This window comes from Scardinius erythrophthalmus (assembly GCF_964197995.2).
Source record: "Scardinius erythrophthalmus genome assembly, chromosome: 2".
Taxonomy (NCBI): domain Eukaryota; kingdom Metazoa; phylum Chordata; class Actinopteri; order Cypriniformes; family Leuciscidae; genus Scardinius; species Scardinius erythrophthalmus.
Window position 1 is genome coordinate 10,940,758 of NC_138222.1, and position 13,844 is coordinate 10,954,601.

The 13,844-nt window shown below is 35.0% G+C and overlaps 1 protein-coding gene across 3 annotated transcripts in view; it reads left to right on the plus strand.

The window, feature by feature from the left end:
• The window catches only part of lrp4 (low density lipoprotein receptor-related protein 4), a 109,909-nt gene that overhangs the window by 70,856 nt on the left and 25,209 nt on the right, over nucleotides 1-13,844 (plus strand). For all 3 annotated transcript variants that reach the window (XM_081391664.1, XM_081391665.1, XM_081391666.1), the window contains exons 11-19: nucleotides 253-378; nucleotides 464-694; nucleotides 2,365-2,521; nucleotides 3,868-4,085; nucleotides 8,972-9,148; nucleotides 9,346-9,471; nucleotides 10,161-10,369; nucleotides 11,328-11,409; nucleotides 11,609-11,714. In XM_081391664.1, coding sequence (XP_081247790.1) covers nucleotides 253-378; nucleotides 464-694; nucleotides 2,365-2,521; nucleotides 3,868-4,085; nucleotides 8,972-9,148; nucleotides 9,346-9,471; nucleotides 10,161-10,369; nucleotides 11,328-11,409; nucleotides 11,609-11,714 — 1,432 coding nt within the window. The remainder of the gene's footprint in view (nucleotides 1-252; nucleotides 379-463; nucleotides 695-2,364; nucleotides 2,522-3,867; nucleotides 4,086-8,971; nucleotides 9,149-9,345; nucleotides 9,472-10,160; nucleotides 10,370-11,327; nucleotides 11,410-11,608; nucleotides 11,715-13,844) is intronic.

Here is a 13,844-nt window from a genome sequence, read left to right on the forward strand (position 1 = left end):
CTGACCCTTCTTACACATCAACTCCCTACTGAAATTTTTAAATTCAGCTTAGAACAATATCACTGAGCAATGTTTGCTCTTATTACAGCTCATTTGGATCTTTAAGTGGAGAAGTTTTAAACCGTACAGTCTTGGAGTCAATCTCTCTGTTTTTTAATTATCATGTTACTCTAACTAAAGGGGAAACTAAATGTTATTCATATTTTGTATTTCATCCTCTCTAATCTTTCCTGCTTCTGTGTCTGAACCCAGATGTTGATGAATGTGCGGATGAAGGTTATTGTAGTCAAGGCTGTACCAACATAGGAGGAGGATTCCACTGCTGGTGTGTTCAAGGTTATGAGCTTCGACCTGACAAACGCAGCTGCAAGGCTTTGGGTGAGGCTGAATATCTATTATAAAATCAGCAAAACATTGGTGGTTTGGAACAGAGTTGTCCAACTTTCATGCTCTCTCTTCCCAGGTCCAGAACCGGTTTTGTTGTTTGCAAATCGAATTGACATCCGACAAGTTCTACCGCACCGTGCCGAGTACACATTGTTACTCAATAATCTGGAAAATGCCATTGCGTTGGACTTTCATCATAACGAAGAGCTAGTATTCTGGTCAGATGTCACACTGGACCGTATCATGAGAGCCAGCCTCAACGGTAGCAATGTGGAGGAGGTCGTGTCCACGGGTCTTGAGAGCCCAGGTGAGCAGTATATATTTTATCAGTTCAGCAAGCCATTTTCACAGTATATTCCTCATATCCACTGCTGTCATTTTAGGACTCTTGCTTGCATTTAACTATACGCCGCAATGCAAAAAGTAGTAACCTGCAGTTACTTTAAAGAGCTATTTCTACCTGATTTAACCCATATAATGTAGGTTTGGTGGTTTAAATGAATGTATTTACTGTAGGTTGATGCAGCCACATTACATCATATTTTTGACCTGAATAATACAATTATTTTCAACTATTAACACAACTTACTTAAATGTATGGTTGTAATTTAAAAATTCTAATTTATTGCTTTAATTAAACCTTTTAAGTTGCAAACATTATTTTGATGAGTCCTGTTGACAATAATGTTATTATACCAACTTAATAAAAAAATAAAAAAATAAACCAACTTTTTACAAAGTTTTATGAAATCATTCAAATCGTCTTAATAACTGAAAATTGGGCAGTGGATTTCTAGTTCCCAACATGTTTACATTGGAGTGGATAAGGAGAGTAAATGATGCAATTAAAGGATTAGTTCACTTCAAAAAGAAAATGATGTCATCATTATAAGTTGTTATTATAAATCGCCCTTAAGTTGTTCCAACCCTGTATGAGTTTCTTTCTTCTGCTGAGCACAAAAGAAGATCTTTTTGAAGAATGCCGGTAACCAGACAGTTGATGGATCCCATTGACTTCCATAGTATATTTTTTCCATACTATGGAAGTCAATGGGGCCTATAAACCATTTGGTTATGGACATTCTTCAGAATATATTCTTATGTGTTCAGCAGAAGAAAGAAATTCATTGGAACAACATTGGAGAATTTGAAATTCAAAAGTGTTTCTGTTATGTTTAAGTTTTTTGTGGTTATCATTGTGTTGAAGAATAGAGATTATGGTGATATGAAGGTATTGATTTGGCTACACTGAACAGTAATGTCTTGCTTAAATAAGTTACATGTAGCATATGCTATGCTATGGTTCCAGGAATCCATCTAAATTAGTTGGAACAGCTTAATTTTTTTTGAGGAATCAACATAGTTAATTATTTTTTTGTTGAAAGCAATTAGTGACAATTTCATTGATTGATAGTGGAAACATTCCAGTATTATGTTGCTCGCTTTGTGTATAATTTGTTGAATTTCATGTTTCATGCTGTTTAGAGAACCAATGTGAAGTTTGACAGTTGATTAATATATGTATAAAACAGCAGTAAAGTAAACATTTATTGGCTTATTTTGAATGCTTTTGCAGCTTAGAAGAAGAAAAACATTTTTTAATAAAAGCTTTGGTTAAACAAAATTACAAAAACAAAAAAAATCAAGGTAAATAATCAACAATTACGGTTTTTTTATAGTCATGCAGCACTAATACTCTGTCTAAAAGATAATATAACATTATAAAAAATTACATTCTAAGATATTAAAACTTTTACAAAATGAAGTTAAATTTTCATAAGATGCTCTAATATTCTCTAATGTGATGCGCAGTTTGATTCTCTGCTTCCCCAAGGAAAAGAAATGCATAACATTTGAATAATAGTTAAATATAGATTACACTTTTTATTTATTATTATTATTTATTTTCTTAAAATTATTATTTTTATTTTATTCTTTTTTTATTCTTATTATTTTTATATTATTATTATATCTTAGGTGGTCTGGCCATAGACTGGATTCAAAATAAGCTCTACTGGACTGACTCAGGAACGTCTCGTATTGAAGTGTCCAATCTGGACGGCACACACCGTAAAGTGCTTTTATGGCAGAGAATGGAGAAACCCCGTGCAATTGCTCTGCACCCCATTGAAGGGTAAATATTCAGACTTGTGTTTTACTAAACATATACTGTAGATTGCAGTTTGCAAACAATGCTGGATCCTTCAAAACGATATTCATCACATGCATTGCGCAATAAATACACAAATGTCACTTAAGACACTTAAGTACTTTTTTAAAAAGTACAATTTGTAATGTCAAATGAAGTTTTACTTTGAAGTACATTTTAAGTAATTTTATTTAAATAATTTTTTGTCATGCTTTAAATAAATACACTTATTTTGATGTGTTGACTAACATACTGAAGCACATGTGAAGTACTTGGTTATAATTTGAACTGAAGGTTAGTGTGTAATTCAATTTTACATTTGATTTTAGTGTATTTTAGTTTACCATAAACGCTTGTCAGTACATTTAACAGTAAATCTAAACCACATCTCAAAGACAATAGAAGTAACTACATACATTACATAACATGCATTTAAGTGTCTGAAAGCTTTGCGTTTTTCTTCTTTAAAGTCCTCTTAAGTGTACCTCTTTTTTTCACAAGGGAGATCAGACTCTTTCCTCATGCCGAGACCCCTTTAATTTATGTGTTGAAATGCAGTACATTTATCATTTTATATACTGAAACTGTCACTGCCTCTGTTCTTTTGCATGGGGGAAAAATCCCCTCTTGTGACCAGAAGTTGTTGTTCTGTAATAAGCAATGGTAAGCAGAGCATGAAACCATTCTGGTGACTTCTGGCTAAACTTCGTAACTCAATTTGCTCAGAGAAAGTCACAAGGCTTGAGTTGCAGCCGACGCTCATCATGGCTCTTTGTCATGAAGGACAAAGGGGTTTATGAAATCTGGCTTGAATTCTCCCTCTCCAACAAGAATTAGCTCTTGTTTCGACAGGCTCTGCTTCCACTGATTCTTACACACAGATGCATGTAGATCTTGCTGTATGCGAGAAAAGCCAAAGCATTACATAATTTATCTGAGGGATAAGATGCATGATGGAAAATGTAAAAAAGAAAGAAAGAAAGAAAAATAATTATTTTTAGGGCGACATTATTAAAATTTGTTTCAGTCCTTACAAAATAAATCGCTCATGTTTTAAAAAGCAGCCCCAAACAAAACTTGAAGTACTTTTTATAGATTTGGTGTCACTAACCTGGAAAACTTCGGCAAAAGCACTTTTTGTTTTAGCCCTCAAGATAAGAACCTATGCACAGTAATTACTGTAAATTGCATAAAGTCATAGTTTTCTTTCATTTTTTTTTCAATGTTATGCCATTATCAAAAGGACATTTATTGTTTGATTCATTGGGCCCTAACTGCATATTATTACATTAACATTCAACTATGCTTAACATCACTTGCTCTGCCTTTAGGAAGATTTACTGGACTGACTGGGGAAATATGCCACGCATTGAATATTCCAACATGGATGGCTCTAATCGGAAAATAATTGCTGATACACACCTATTCTGGCCCAACGGACTTACCATTGACTATGCAGGTCACCGTATGTACTGGGTGGATGCCAAACACCACGTCATTGAAAGAGCTGACCTGGATGGGAAGAATAGAAAGGCTGTCATTAGCCAAGGTAAGAAGAAGAAAAAAAATCGAACCTTTATTTTTTTCCAGATGCTTTTATATTTTACATATTATGATACTGTGTAGAGAGGTAAACTTGGGGCATGGTTTCACAATTATTGTATTTTATGCTTTTTTTAAAGAAGTCTCTTCTGCTCACCAAGGCTGCATTTATTGCATCAAACAAAGACAGTAGAAACTGTAATATTGTCAAATATTTTTACAATTGAAAATAACTTTTCTATGTGAATAGTTATATTTTATAAATACATAATATAACAAAGCTGAATTTTCAGCATCATTACCCTTCAGTGTCAAATGATCCTTCAGAAATCATTTTAACATGCTAACAATAAGAAACATTTTTTATTATCACCAGTGTTGAAAAAAGCTGCTTCATAGTTATTTTGTGGAAACTGATGCATCTTTTTCCAGATTCTTTAATGAATCAAAGTTCAAAAGTTTTATTTGAAATAGAAATCTTTTGTAACATAATAAGCGTCTTTACTGTCACTTTTGATCAATTTAATGAATCCTTGCTGGTTGCTTTTTTTTCCCTTTCTTTAAAAAAAAAACTTAATTACCCCAATCATTTTAATGGAGGTGTCAAAAAATAGCTGCAAAAAATTATGCAGCACATCGGTTTCCAACATTGATAATATTAAGAACCATTATTATTAATTGAGCACCAATAAAGAGAATAATAAATCAGATCTGATTGAATGATTTCTGAAGGATCATGTGACACTGAAGACTGGAGTAATGATGCTTTGGCATCACAGGAATAAAATGCTTTTCAAAATATATTCAAAAATAAACCATTGTAGTGTGATTTAATATTACATTAACTAGTTCTGTTAGTTTGATTTCACAAAAATCTGTCTGGTTTGATTCCAATCAGACTAAACCACTTACTTCACAATTTAAAAAGAGACATTACTGTTTTAGTCTTAGTTTAAACCTTTAAAGTGCATCTTATGGACAAATTATTTTAAAACGCAAACATCAATTCTATTGTCAGTTCAGTGTTTCAACAGCTGGACAGATTTACAGATTCTCCATTAAGAAACTTGGTTAGGCTGCTGTGCTTTTTTTGAGTAATCTGTTCATTCGAGGATAAGTGATGTCTTGTAGATAAATTCAGGTGTCTCTCTGATGTGTGATAGAGTGCAACCAGTGTTCCCTCTAAATGGCACACTAGAAAGGAAGACTAAGCCTCGGGGTTTGCAGGAACAAAATACCTGTGCACCTGGGAAAGGTGGGGGAATATTTAGACTTGAAAACCGAGCTCTAAAAAAATTCAGAGCAGATTTGCTTACAGTGGTCATCAATGACAGATTTACTAGGGAGGGAGGCACCAGCATTATAAAAAAGCAGAGTGAACACACACACACACACACACACACACACACACGGAGAAAAGATATGCTGACTGGGAAAACAAGATCAAAAGCGAATGATGATTGAGATGACAAGAGAAAAGTACCAGCAAGGAGGGACAGCAGATGGCAGCGGAGCTGGAAACAAAAGAAAAAAAGGCAAACAAACCTTCTAACTCAAACCTATCCTTGCTCCTCTACAAAGATAAGATCACAAAACAACCCCACGCTGTGTGTGTACACCTGGAGAAGGGTGAAAGGTGCAGAAAAGGCGGGAGATAAAGGCAGGGCGCTTTACACGCCTATAGTTTGGCAGAGTGCCAAGTTTAAAGAATAAACTAGAATAGCACAGAAGTTAGAGCAGAATGCAATGTAGAAAAGAAGAGAAAGAACTGAAAAAATATGAGTTTATAAGTATAAAAAAATTGGAAGGCTTATAGAATGCCTTTTATGCCTTTTGTTTATGGCGAAGGAGGTCTTTAGCTATAGATTTGGGTAGGGATGATAGGAACAACTTTATCGCTGCCATCTCTGATTGACTGTTGCTGGAAGGGAAGGATTTTCTTATCCCGGATGGATGGAAAGTAGCTAATTAGTAGTTTGAAAATGGTTTACCTCATCTGCTTTGAATTCAAAGTTTACAGTACACCAGATTGTCGTCATGTCTAATTTTATCCCAAATAAAATGGATTCCCATTAAACCCTTGTGAAAAAGAAGTACAGTTTAGCATACTTATTACAGAAATAATATACTTAAGTGTGAACTCAAGTGTGTGTTGTTTTCCGACACTTAATTCCATGTTAATTACAATTAAATGAATATGTATTATAGTTTATATGCAATCATCTGAGTATATCTTTATATGAAATTTCATAATTATTTCTATTGTGTTTGTGGTAATATGTTTAAAGTGTACTGCTGAATGTACTGTCAAAATTTGAAGTGGATCAAAAAAGTGAATCAAAGTTGTGAATCAAAGAATCTAAGACAAGAACGGGTATTGTTCAAAATTCATGTATGATGAAAGGTTTTGATCCACTTCAAATGTTGACTACTGTTTTTGAATTTCTATTTAAACTTGTATGCCATATGTTTATATTTGTAATCACATATTTGTAATGATCAAGTTGCAGTTTAGTACATTTAAAATATTTACATTAAATGTAATATAAAATAACACACCAGTTAAAATTATAATCAAGAACTTTACATGTGCTTTAGTATGTTAGTCAACACAAGTGTAAGTGTACTTCTTTAAAGCATGACAAAAGATTGTTAAAACATGATTTAAAATGCACTTTAAAGTAAAACTTGATTCATTTGTCATTATTACAAATGTCACAAGTGTGTTTAAAGAGTATTTTACAACAGCTTAGAACGCTCAGCTGATCGTAATCAGGGACTGAAACAGTTCAAATGAAAATAAGTACCTAGAGCATCTGTGAGCCAATCAGAATCAAGAATTTTAGAATGCCTTGATATAAATACAAATACCTTTTGTGTGTGTGAGAGAGAGAGATCTTGTGACGCTCTTCACTCAAGAAAACACAGCTGCATTGAAAAAAAGCATTATATACCCCTGGGTCAGATTTGACCTGAACTTATGGACGTAACAGTAGAAGGTGTAGACAAAAAGCTTGGCATTCCATATAGCCTACAAGGTTTTTTTTATTTAAATTTTTGTAACATATGCAGCTATTTACTGTAGTGGAGAATCCAGAAATAATTTGACCAAACATAACATTTAAGCTTGATGTTCACTCTTAAATACAACAGGAGGTTTATAAATCATCGGAGTATATTGATTATTGGAAGATGGTCATTAATTATTGTTATATATTATTATATATATAACATACTGTATAACATCATTCATTCATTCAAGTAAGGGATAATCCACAGAATTTTAATGCACTTCGTAGAGGCAACCACCCTCCGCTTCGCGTCGGGTGGTTCTTCGCCTCTACGTCGTGCATTAAAATCCTTTAATGCATGGCTAGCCGTGGATTATCCCGTTTATACCTTGGTTATTTGCCAAGTTAAAAATAAGTTAAAGCTGTAACTGATGTTTACAATGTATATTTTTAACAGACGTGTAAAAATGACGGTTATTTCTTAAGTTAAGGCTCGTCAGTTCTTGCACTCCGTCCGCTTTAAATAAAGTAGAGCCATCAGATTGCTTTTATTTGAATGAATTCACATTTATTTAAATTCATTATTAAAAGAGAGAGACAGAGAACTGAAGGAGAAGGAACAGAGAGAGAGAGAGATGCGTGCGCGAGTTACCTGTGTGCGTCGATCTCTTCTTTAAAGTCTAGCAGCTACAGTCCCCTCGTTGCTTAAGCATATAGCTAACTTAATGATTCTTTAATGGATTTATTACAATTATTTTTGAATGACAGGCAACACTGATACAAATTAAACGATATTCAAAAATCATCCATTTAGCCTACCTAAACGTTTCCATATGCGTCTCTCACTCTGCTTGCAAGTGTATCTGTGTTACTATGCTTACCAATGTAGCGGATTAATTTCGAACTGTAATCAAACTGACTGGAACTACCTGTGCATTAAACGGTTTTACTGCACACCTTCCAGCCAATCAGAATCGAGTATTTAAACAGCCCATGGTATAAGTGCTATTAAACCATTCAGGTGAGATAAGATGCAAAAAAACTGGCTCACTGTCTGTGAATTTGTGAAGAAGAGTTATGTGAAGATTGTTTTAAGTTAAATTAAAAGTTGTTCTTTTTTTTTTTAAAGCCTACTAAATGTAAAAAATTATAGCTTTCGATTATACTGTAATGTTGAATGGCTATAATTAATGGATACAATCAATTTAATAAAGACATCAGTATCAGTACTGGTATTAGTGATACTGGCCTACATTTATAGTGCTTAGTAAAAAGATTCCATTAAACAAATATTTTAAGTATACCATCTTTATTGTGTTTCTACATTATCTTGGGGATTCAATGTAAAAATATTACAATATAAAAAATATTAAAAACTTAGGTTACACTTTATTTTAAGGTGTCATTGCTACAGTGTAATTATATATTGAAGTACTGAGTAATATTAAGCTACTACATGTACTTACTATAGGGTTAGGGTAGGATTAGGATTTGGTTGAGGGTTAGTTGCATGTAATTATGCATAATTTATTGTTATTACTATGGTAAGTACATGTAACATATGTAACAAGGAGACTGTAAAATCAAGTGTTACCAAAACTTATATGTTAGGTGTGATTAATCATGATTAATTACAGAAAAATGTACAATTAAATAGTTTTTTTTTTTATTCACAGCACTTTTATTTATATATATATATATATATATACACGTCAGCAGTCCACTCGTACAGTATATATATAAAATCATTTTGTTTTTTATTCACAGCACTTATATATATATATATATATATATATATATATATATATATATATAAAATAAACATTTAACGTCAGCAGTCCACTCGTGATTCCAAACTCTCAACCTTCTTTCTGTCTTCCAGGTCTTCCACATCCTTTTGCCATTACAGTGTTTGAAGACAGTCTGTACTGGACCGACTGGCACACCAAGAGTATCAACAGTGCAAACAAGTTTACTGGCAAGAACCAAGAGGTCATCCGGAACAAGCTGCATTTTCCCATGGACATCCACACGCTGCACCCGCAGAGGCAACCTGCAGGTCAACCAAACATGTTCCTTATTACTCGTAGTATAGTAGACCATGCTTTTAGTATACAATGTTTCCAAACACAAATCGTATTAAAGTAAATGCAACATCGGCTCATTGGAAAAACATACCTCTACCTGCATTTCTGTAAACTCCAAAAACGTGCCTATACATACAATTCACTGGAGGTTTTTTCTTGTTATTTTTAGGAGGGAGAAATCGCTGTGGGAGCAATAATGGGGGCTGCAGTCACCTGTGTCTTCCAAGCAATAAGACCTACACCTGTGAATGTCCTACAGGCTTTAAAAAGGTGGACCACTATAACTGTGCCCAGAGTAAGTACTTATTGTTTTAGTTATTTATCTTTATTCATGCTACAACATAAGCCCTTTACCCTAAGGGGACAGTTATGTGAGAAGTGCAGTACAAACTTCCAGAAAGTTATTGTGTGCATCATTGTGTTAATACCACGGGGAGCCTTTGGCTACATCTACATTCATTTGAAACGGGTTTTTATCGTTTCAAAACACTCTTCCTCCACACTTGCGTTTTCAAGCGTTTTCCAAAAGTTTCTCATCCACGTCGGAAAACGCAAAATTTACCTTACAGCGCATGCGTAAACCCTCATAAAAGCTCATTGAGATGATACAGACAGAACAATTGCATTTCTTTGTATTAGAGACTCAAAAGGTTTCATAAACTGGAAAATGTGTAGTTGCTTTTTTATAGTCCAATAATATGTACCCTTAAAAATAATAGTTATACTAATACTTATAATCAATAATCAATCTGTCTCAATTGCTGCTGCTCTCTTTATCAACTAACCATCCTTGTTTACAAGTAACAAAAATGAATAATACAGCCATAAACATGAATAATAACTGTTGTTTAACAAATCCATACTACATTTGTCATTTTCCTTTCATTATGATCACATTTCTGACTTTGTGAAATAAATGCTTGTCTATACTGATGAACTTTTCAAATCTGGAGAACTGACAGGAGACCTTTGGTCTTTGATCAGGTCTTGACAAGTTCCTGCTTTTTGCCCGAAGGACGGACATCCGTCGAATCAGCTTTGACACTGAAGACAAGTTGGATGATGTCATTCCACTGGCTGATATTCGAAATGCAGTGGCCCTGGACTGGGATTCCAGTGAGCGATATATATACTGGACTGACGTCACCACCGATTCCATCAACAGAGCAAAATGGGACGGCACCAAACAGGAGGTTAGCAGGAATTTAGCCTGAGACCCAGAAACAGATTTATTGTTTTGTCTAATATAAAAAACAAACAAACATGATAATCAACTGGTAATGATGAAGCAATAATGACGCGTCCTTTATAACTTGTAAAAGCATTTTTTTTTTTTTAATCAGAGAGTAGCTTTAGAGGAGTACCAGGTAGGTAGAACAGTTACTGTTCTTTGTGGCTGTTCCTCATATACTTACAAAAATGTAAAACTCTTGCTATACTGCATTTCCTATTATACCTGCAGGCCGTACTAAAGCTTTCTATTTCAGAAAAATGCTGTTCTTTTGAACTTTCTATTCACCAAAGAATCCGGAAAAAATTGCACACAACTATTTTCAACAATGATAATAATCAGAAATGTTTCTTGAGCAGCAAATTAGAGTGATTTCTGAAGAATCAAGTGACACTGAAGACTGGAGTAATGATGCTGAAAATTCAGCTTTTACAACACAGGAAAAAATTGCATTTTAAAATGTATTTAAATAGAAAACGCTTATTTTATATTGTTAAAATATTTCACAATATTACTGTTTTTTTGCTGTATTTTGGATCAAATAAATGCAGCCTTGGTGAGCAGAAGAGACTTTAAAAAAAAAAATCTTAAAACCTAAAACTTTTGAGTGTGTGCAAATATGCATTTATTGTATGAATGTGTAGGTGAGAGAATGGTGAAAGTAGGGTGTTAGTAGGGAGTGCCCTTTTTGTTAATCCTCTATCCTTGCCTTTGCCTTAGGTCTGTGGACGTCACTGCTGTTGGGTGTCTTATGTATGAACTATGCATGTTTTTAGTGTATATACTAAATGGGGAGAAATGTGTAAAATACTGACCCCTGGAGAACAAACTAGCAAAAACCAGCAAATCCTCCCTTATAAAGTAGGTGGCTGTAATGTATTTTCATGTAATTTGACAGATGATATTCAATTTGGTTGCAGGTTGTGGTGGACACAAGTTTGGAAAGCCCTGCCGGTCTAGCTATTGATTGGCTTACACATAAACTGTACTGGACTGACGCAGGTACTAATCTTTTATTGGTTCATCTTTCAGACCAAGCGAAATGTTTATATTTATCTTTTTTCATGAAATCTTTTTTCTCAATAATTGTCTTTATCAGGGTACATTTGAAGGTTTTTTTTTTTTTTTAACTAAACTTAGATATTCATTTTCCCCAATGATGTTAAGAAAAGATTGATTTTTCAATTTTTAACACCTTTAGGCACAGACCGGATTGAAGTTTCAAACGCAGATGGAAGCATGCGTACAGTTCTGATCTGGGAGAATCTCGATCGTCCCCGGGACATTGTTGTTGACCCGATCGGCGGGTAGGTCAAGAAGGGTCTCGCCTTGTTTTGCTCACCACCTCATTTAATACTCGCAACCTCCTTTTGCCCTGATAAATGCTCCAAGTCTTCTCCTATAATGTTGATGAACACATGACCAGGGATCTGAGACCATTCCTCCATAGGGAATCTCTCCAGATCCTTCAGTTTCAGAGCTTCTTGCTTATGCTCAGTAAACCATTTTGGTGTAATTTTGAGGTGTGCTTTAGATGTAGGACATTTACTTCCCTTGCATATTCACAAATTTGTCTGCAAATTCTGCATAACAAAAGATTTTACACAGAAATCTTGAGTAACAAAAGGAGCGTTATATCTTCAGTTGATATAAGTTCCTCTGCATAAATGTATATATATGTGTACACTTTTTGCAATCGAGAAATGGATGATTGACTAATTCCTTTGTAGAACGCATAACAGTATTCAAGTCTTGAGGAGACTTTTAAGCATCAAATGCAATTTCTTCTCTTGGCTAAATTACATAAGTGGAAAGAACTTGATTTTACTATTGTGTTTATTGTGCTTCTGTACAGGAGAGGTTGTGCACAAAGCCCTTAATGGAATTGCTTTGCAAATTATTAACCTTAGGCACATGGACGTTCATTTAGAACACTCTGAATTCATTAACATTAGACCAAGGTTAAGAACTAATTAATGCACATACACGCCTGTTGTGAATTGTGCTGAAGGTTTTGAAGCCTTCGAGAAGTTCTCTTGTGTGTTTTGTACACACACGAGAACTTCTCGCAAAAACCTCCCTGCATGTGTAAAAATACAAATAATCCACATAATTATTAGTGAATGAGACCCAATATCCTGTCATGACCAGTTCAAGCTTACTGACTGAGTCAGTCAGGTGTTGATTTAAAGGGGGGGTGAAATGCTCATTTTCACTCAATCTCCTGTTAATCTTGAGTACCTATAGAGTACTATTGCATCCTTCATATCTCCAAAAAGTCTTTAGTTTTATTATATTTATAAAAGAAAGATAGGCTGTACCGAGTCTTTCCGGAAAAAAAAACGAGCGGCTGGAGGCGGGCATTGTGGGCGAAGCTAAAGCTGTGCTTACCCGCCGAGCTAACAACAACACACAGAGACATTTGAAGCAGTTTTACTCACCGTCCGGTTCCAACGCACGGCCGTGAACCTTTATCATTGTGACTGCTCGATCCTTAAGCATTAGACGATCTGCAAATCCGTCGATCTGGGCTTTGTTTATAAAACAATCATCGTCGAAATGCAGGGAACAAACAGTCTTACACAACTCCCTTGATGCTCTGAAAAAACAAACTCCATCCACTGGTCCCTTAACGCTGGGAATCTTTGGGAATCTGTGCAGGGTTTTCTTGCCCTGGCAACCAAAAACCCACTTCTTTGGTGACATTGACTTTCCTAAAGCCGAGCAGAGCGCTTTGATGAGGTACTGCTTTGGCTCTCTCGCTCTGGTCTACGAGTGTGCGCGCGCCCGCGCTATTCATGGAGAGGTGCCCTTAGGACCCGTATAAGGAAATTCCGCCCCAGCTGACGTCACACAGACCCATACTCGAAAAAAACTTTTTCCGAAACTTGTGACAAACCGGAAGGACAATTTTTGGCACAGAAATACTCCTTCAAACGTACAATTTAATTTTTGAAACTTTGTCCATGTTTAGCATGGGAATCCAACTCTTTAACAGTGTAAAAAACTCAGTATGCATGAAATAGCATTTCACCCCCCCCCTTTAATATCTGCTGATACTTGGAGTTAACAAGTTGTCCAGGGCCTTTGGGAGAAAAACTACTCCATAACATCAAATATATACGCCATATTTCACAGTTGGCATGAGGTACTACCATTGAAATGGCCCTTTTCAACAAAGAAGCTATTTTCTTAGTCATTTCCTAATTTTTGCAACTTACTTTATTGGGTCTTTCCCATAGTGATGGATGAGTAAAGGAATTTTAGCCTATGCATGACCTCTTTTTTGAATCCCAGTGAAACAGGAAATCATGCATGGTGATCCATGCAGGTGAACTCAAAACATTTTCATTTATGCATTTGGCAGATGCTTTTATCCAAAGCATTCAAGGTTAGCATTTTATCAATTCATGCATTCCCTGGGAATCGAACCCATG